The 7,412-nt window shown below is 37.3% G+C and overlaps 1 protein-coding gene across 1 annotated transcript in view; it reads left to right on the top strand.

The window, feature by feature from the left end:
- Window positions 1–6,593, top strand: part of LOC107158733 (zinc finger protein 14-like) — an 11,374-nt gene extending 4,781 nt beyond the window's left edge. The window contains exons 2-4 of the mRNA XM_048797400.1: window positions 3,735–3,861; window positions 4,037–4,097; window positions 4,704–6,593. Coding sequence (XP_048653357.1) covers window positions 3,735–3,861; window positions 4,037–4,097; window positions 4,704–6,417 — 1,902 coding nt within the window. The 3' untranslated portion in view covers window positions 6,418–6,593. The remainder of the gene's footprint in view (window positions 1–3,734; window positions 3,862–4,036; window positions 4,098–4,703) is intronic.
- Window positions 6,594–7,412: the final 819 nt, after the last annotated feature.

The raw sequence follows: 7,412 nt of genomic DNA, 5'->3' as shown, positions 1-7,412 counted from the left end.
ATATTTGTTGATCAGTTGTATTTCTTGTTCTGGAATCCATTCCATTGATTGATTCTTGATTTTACTTCTTGTGCTTTAGGATTCTTGTTAAGGAACTCAGATCCTAGGCTAATGTGTGAAGATTTGGGTCGCAGGTCCCGCGGGGTGAGCTGTGAGTTGGGTGTGAAGATTTGGGCCCATTTTTCCTTCTGTTAGGCACAAAATCTCTGATTTAGGGCCTAAGTCTTTGATCCACTTTGAGTTGATTTTTGTGCAGGTTGAGAGATAGAGGTTTAATTTCATTTTGCTACATATGTATTTCCAGTTTTGGCAGCACCATTTGTTGAATAGGCTCTTTTTTTCCCACTGAATGTTTTTGGCACCTTAGATTAGTATGAGATAACTATATTTAAGTGGGTTTGTCTCTGTGTCCTCAATTCTGTACCATTGGTCTAGAAATCTATTTTGATGCCAATATTTTGCAGCATTTTTTTTTTTTCCTATAGCTCTGTAGTGTAGTTTAAGGTTTGGTATTGTCATGCCTCCTGCTTCACTTTTCTTGTTAAGGAGTTCTTTAGCTATTCTGAGTCTCTTATTTTTCCAAATAAATTTCATGTTTGCGCTTTCTATTTCTATGAAGAATTTCATTGGGATTTTAATAGGAATTGTATTAATTGCATTAATCTGTATACTTTTGGTAGTATGGCCATTCTGATAATATTAATTCTGCCTATCCAGGATCTTGGGAGATCTCTCCATCTTCTGAGGTGTTCTTCAATTTCTTTCTTTAGTATTCTATATTTTAAATCAGAGGTTTTTCACCTCTTTTGTTAGCTTGATTCCCAGGTATTTAGTTTTATTTTTGAGGCTATTGTGAGTGGAGTAGTTTTTCTAATTTCTCTTTAAGAAGATTAATTGTGATATATAGGAATGCATTCGATTTATGGTTGTTGATTTTATATCCTGCTACTTTGCTGAATTCATTTATGAAATCTAGACATTTTCTGGTGGAATTTTTTGGACCTTCTAGATATATAATCCTGTCACTAGCAAATATTAATAGTTTGAGTTCTTGTTTACCTATTTGTATTCCTTTAATTTCTTTTTTTCTAAGTGCTCTGACTAGAGTTTCAAGGATGATGTTGAATAGAAGTGGTGAAAAAGTACATCCTTATCTTGCTCCATTTTCATCAGGAATGCTTTCATTTTTTTCCCATTTAGAATGATTCTGGCCTTGGATTTAGCAGATACAGTTTTACAATGTTGAGGTGTGTTCCTACTATCCCTATTTTCTGTAGTGTTTTGAACGTGAAGTTGTGCTGTATTTTGTCAAATGCGTTTTCTGCATATATTGAGAGATCATATGATTCTTGTGTTTAATTCTATTAATAGGATGAATTATGTTTCTTGATTTCTGTGTTTTGAAGCAACCTTACATCCCTGGGATGAATCCCATTATAATGACTTTTAAAAATAAATTATCCATTTCTCTAGATGAGAACAGTATTGAAAATCCATTTTCTTTCTTTTCTTTATAGTGTGTGTGTGTGTATGTCATCCACTTTCCTTTGTTCTTGCATTATTATGGAAAATATATCCATTATGTAATATTATTTCTTATGTATAATTTGTGAATATGCTATGGTATGGTGGTTTATCCACTTCTTTATTAAATTAAGTTTATTTCTTAGAGTAGTTGTAGGCTTATGTAGTGTATTAGGGTTCTCTAGATGAACAGATGGAGAGGAAGTATAATTTTAAAAAGATATTTATTAGATTGTGTTACATGACCAGAAGCTGGGTAGTCCAATGGCCATCTTCAGGCTTGAGAGCTATAGAAGTAGAAGATGTGCAGTCCAAGATACTTAAGTTTCAGAACAAGAAGGTTTGATGGTGGTACCCTAGTCTGTGATTCAGTGCTTTTGGACACTCCCTGGAAATATCCTGGCAGAATCTGCTTTCGAAGAGTGAAGAAGGGAAAGTCTGATATCTTCAGGTGATCACAGCAGCAGTGGAAAAGCCATCTGAAAAGAATCCAGCTTGCTCTGATGCTGCTGCCTTGTTCTTCCAACTTTTATTCCATCCAAGCCAGCGTCCTAGTGGGTTGATGTTGCCCACATCTAGGGACGTTCTCCACTTTGGTATCCCACATGGCAATCACTCCTAGTCACACCCTAATAGAAGCACTCAAAAGTTTCATTATCATCAGCATCTCTGAATCCAATCAAGGGGACAATTCAAGTGAACCATTACACATAGTATCATACACCCCTTCTATCCAGTTTATAGTCTCCACTGTTTTCAACATCTGGCATTGGTGTAGGATGTTTGTTAGTTAATGATCCAGTTGAGTGTATTTGATGAAGAGTGTGAATGAAGCAACACATTATCATCAGTCCAAATCATACATTACCTTAGGTTTCCTCCTCGTTGTGATATCATTGTGTGCGTCATGTACTCTACATGACAAGGTCATACAGAAGAGATTCACTGCCCTGAGAATTTGTGATTCTTCTTTTTATCACTTCTTACTTTTCAAACTTTCTTCTCTACACATGCCCTAAGTCTCTGGCACCCATTGTCATGCTAGTTCCTCCATAAGGTTGCCTTTTTCAGAACTATGTCGACTTGGAGTCTTACTGCATTTGGCCATTTGAGACTGGCTTCTTTCACTTACCCATCTGCATTGAAGGGTGCTGTATCTTTCCAGGCTGGAGAGCTCGTTTTATGTGTGATATTCTTTGTGTAGTAACATTGTAGTTTTTCCATTCACTTCTTGAAAGGTGCCCCTGAGTTAATTGTAGAGTGCACACTATTGATTTTGTAAGCACATGAGTGTCTTCCACAGTATCTGTTCTCCTTTCCATTCACATGAGCAGGGAAAGAGTTCTTGATGATTTATGTTTTCACTGTCTTTCTGTGCTGCCTGTGTGAGTGTCTCTTGAGATCTTCTGGCCAGTTTTAAGTTGGTTGCTTGCTTTCTTACTAAGTTGTTGTTCATGTATGTTGAACACCAGTCCATAGTTATTGTGTGTTCTGAAAACATTTTTCCAGTTTTTCTGCTTGTCTTCTTATTAAGTTTATCTTTTGAAAAATGGAAACTTCAATTTGATAAAGTTCTGTTTACTAGTGTTTCACTCACGGATCATGTTTTTCATATTGCATATGAAGCTTTCATGCCAAGTCCATGCCTAGAAGTTGTGAGTCAAAAAAGGGCTGATTCTAGGAATTTCTTTTTAGATAGAACAGTGGACTTCCAGAAAGTTTCAAGAGATGAGTAAATACCATGTTGTCTATGTTAACTGTGTAGGCACAGTGAAACACTGTGGTTGGAAAATTTGCTCTCAAATGCTGTTATCCATGATTGTAGCAATTTCCTAGTAAGTTGTCTTTCTTTTCTAAGAGTAAGTACTATTAGGAGTGCTAATATGAGTTCTGTACTGCACAGAACATTTTTAGGATGTGTAATAGAGGTGCAACCAACCCAGAAGTGAGGAGTGACTCAGGAGCCCACCTTACTTACTGTGAACTTACCAAAGGAAGGGTATAAAACACTTTGCTTTTTGCCTTCCGAGCGGCCCAGTTCAAGTGTTGGAATGTCTGAGAAGAATTGAGTGCCACAAAGATTTGATGAACCAAGTTGTAGAATTAATCAGAAGGTCAGAGAATCATCTGAATAGCATGCATGTTAAGTATAGATTTATCAGGTTGTCAGTCTATCCTGGACTACACTACACATTTGTGGCATTTTTCAGATCTCAGTGAGCTTTGAGGATGTGGCTGTGAACTTCACCCTGGAAGAGTGGGATTTGCTGGATCTATCTCAGAAGAACCTTTACATAGACGTGATGCTGGAAGTCTTCAGAAACCTGGCATTTATAGGTAATATTGATTGATGATTCTTTAATTAATCAACTAGAGACCTCATGAAGATTTTGGTCATTTATGTAGAATTTGAAAAGGCAATCAGTTGGTGAATTATTTAGCATAAAGAGCACGTAAAGGCATTCCTAGCTCCTCAAAATTTATAAAAGATTTTTCTGGTTTGTCATTTTAGGAAACAGATGGAATGACAAGAACATTGAAGATCCGGTCGAAAATTCTGGAAACAATCTTAGGTAATTATAGTCACAAGAGAAATCCTGGAGGGAATCTGAGGATATCATATAAATTTTAAAACAAACCAACCAAAGAAATATGCACAGGTTGAAATGTACTTATTTTCTTAAATTTTTTACCAAAACTATTTACATAACTGTAAAAGATATTCAGTCTTTTCAAAGTTGCTGACATGCAAAAAGTGGTATGAAATTGTGTAGGTGAATAACACCATTTGGATATGAGCCATAAGGAAGCTATGTTGAGAAAGATTCCTTTCTTTCAATTTCTTTAGATTTAGGCACTTTGTACAAGTCAGAAAACCTAGCCTTTCCCTGATGTTAGTAGTAATGATAGCTTATTCTAGCCTTTACCTGATGTTAGTAGTAATGTCAGCCTAAAACCTATAAATAAATAGAAAATCATGCATGAATTAAGCACTGATAATGTGAGTATTGTTCTTCAAAGAAGTTATATCTTGAAATTCAAAGGCAAAGAAGCTAGTTTGGGGAAACTTTCAATGAGATGCCAATTTTTAACTGGACATAGAAATAGTGTAATAGAGTAAGTCCAAATGACTGCATCATGTGTGCAAAAGACTTCATGTGCCCTTCCTTCCTTTATAGGCAGACCAGTTCTCCCTCTGGAATCAAATTCTACAAGCATGAGGACTGTGAAGAGAAGCCACGTGAATTTAAACAGTACAGGCAATCTCTGGTTTCTCTTGAAAGTGTTCAGAGAGAAATGTTAATACAATCTGCAGATGAACCTTATGAAAGTACACTGTGTGGGAAAGTCATCAGTTGTCCCAGTGTCATTCAAAGACATGAAAAACCTCATGGATGGCAACCCCATGAAGGTCAAAAATGTTGTGAAGCCTTTTCTTCTCTCCCGGGCGTTCCAAGACACATGAGAACACACAGTGGAGGCAAATCTTTTAAATGTGAGGTATGTGGGAAAGCCTTTCCTTTCCTATCTTTTTTGAGGAGACATGAAGAGACTCATTCTAGAAAGAAATTCTATGAATATAAACAAGGTGATCAAAGCTTCATTACACTCACAAGTCTTCCAACTCACACGATAAGGCACAGTGGGAATACACGTTTTAAATGCAAGCTGTGTGGGAAACAATTTGCTCATCCCTGTTTATTCAGAATACACCAGAGAACACATACTGGAGAGAAACCCTATGAAGGTAAACGATGTGGAAAAGCCTTTGCTAGATCCCATCAGCTTCATAAACATGGAAAAACTCACACTGGAAAGAGGCCCTATGCATGTAAGCAGTGTGGCAAATCCTTCACTCAGTCCTCTTATCTTCTAAACCATAAAAGAACACATAATGGAGATAACCCCTATGAATGTAAGCAGTGTGGAAAAGCCTTTGCTAGATCCGGTGATCTTTACAGACACGGCAGAATTCACACTGGAGAGAAGCCCTTTGAGTGTAATCAGTGTGGCAAAGCCTTCACTCAGTCCTCTCATCTTCTAAACCATAAAAGAACGCATACTGGAGAGAAGCCCTATGAATGCAAACAATGTGGAAAAGCCTTTGCTAGATCCTGTCAGTTTCAAGTACATGTAAGAACTCATACAAGAGAGAATCTCCATGAATGTAAGCAGTGTGGCAAAGCCTTCACTCAGTTCTCTGACCTTCAGAAACATAGAAGAACGCATACTGGAGAGAAGCCTTTTGAATGTAAGCAGTGTGGCAAAGCCTTTGCTACATCCAGTGATCTTTACAGACACGGAAGAACTCACACTGAAGAGAAGCCCTATGCATGTAATCAGTGTGGCAAAGCCTTCACTCAGTCCTCTCGTCTTCTAAACCATAAAAGAACGCATACTGGAGAGAAGACCTATGAATGCAAACAATGTGGAAAAGCCTTTGCTAGATCCTGTCAATTTCACGTACATGTAAAAATTCATACAAGAGAGAAGCTCCATGAATGTAAGCAGTGTGGCAAAGCCTTCACTCGGTCCTCTTACCTTCAAAATCATTTAAGAACACATACTGGAGAGAGGCCCTATGAATGTGAGCAGTGTGGAAAAGCCTTCACTCAGTCCTCTCACCTTCAAACACATAAAAGAACTCATACTGGAGAGAGGCCATATGAATGTAAACAATGTGGCAAAGCCTTCACTCGGTCCTCTTACCTTCAAAATCATTTAAGAACACATACTGGAGAGAAGCCCTATGAATGTCAACAATGTGGTAAAGCCTTTGCTACATCCTCTAACCTTCACCAACATGAAAAATTGCATACTGCAGAGAAGCCCTATGAATATCAAAAATGTGAAAAGGCCTTTGCTACATCACCTCATCTTTACACCCATTGAAGAACACATACTGTAGAGAGATTTTGCTCATGAAAACAATTGGCAAAGTCTACTGTTACTACTGTTTCCCTCATAAATATGTAGAAAATTTACTGGAGAAAAATCCTTTGAATGTGAAATGTGGATAAATCAGTATTTCTTGCCACCTTCAAAGACAAGAAAAGGCTCCCACTGCCAAGTATGTATGTGTGTGTGTGTGTGTGTGTATATATGGTAATGGAGCTTTAGCCTGGTGGAACTCTAACACTGAGCAACATTTGCATTTCTTTTTTTAAAATTTTGAGATAGTTATTTGCTGTGTTCCTTAGAGTTTTGTGAAGGTGCTGAAAGTGGCCTCAAACTTGTGATCCTTCAGCCTTAGCCTCCCGAATCTCTGAGATTAAAGGCAGATATCACCACATCTGACTGAATAACCCTTTAAATATAAAAAATATATGACAAATCAATCCATTTTCTCTGTTGCCTTCAAAGCCATTTCCCTCACACTGGAAATCAAGCCCTCTGAATTTGGGAGATTTGCTACAACCCATCAAAAAATATTTCTGACTAATTTTTCTTCTCACATATGAAACTACTCATGTAGAGAAGCTCTGTGAATATAAGAAATGTGGGAAGTGTTCTTATATTTTCAGTTTCCTCTATGGACTGGGAAGATTCTTTTGGAAAGACTCAGGCCAAAATGAATATTCTATGCATGTAAGAAATTAAAAGGGCTCAAGTGTTCTAATTTGTTTAGTTTTATGAATGCATTCATACTGTAAACAATCCTGTGGATAAGCAATGTGGGGCTGTGTTCAACTTTCCCAGTTTCTGTAATACAAAATGATTCATATCAGGGACAAAACTTCTGGTCTTTAAAACAGATTGTAACACTTTCAACTTTTCATGTCCCTTTGAGCATCATGGAAAAACTCGGTGTAGAAAAGCCTTGTATGTAGAAATGTAGTGGGACCTTCAGTTGATTCAGATTTAGTTGGACTTTTTCAGACTTGAAG

The sequence above is a fragment of the Marmota marmota genome, unplaced genomic scaffold, assembly GCF_001458135.2.
Source record: "Marmota marmota marmota unplaced genomic scaffold, marMar, whole genome shotgun sequence".
NCBI lineage: Eukaryota > Metazoa > Chordata > Mammalia > Rodentia > Sciuridae > Marmota > Marmota marmota.
Note: the sequence above shows the minus strand (reverse complement) of the source record. Positions and strands in the feature narration are given on the sequence as shown.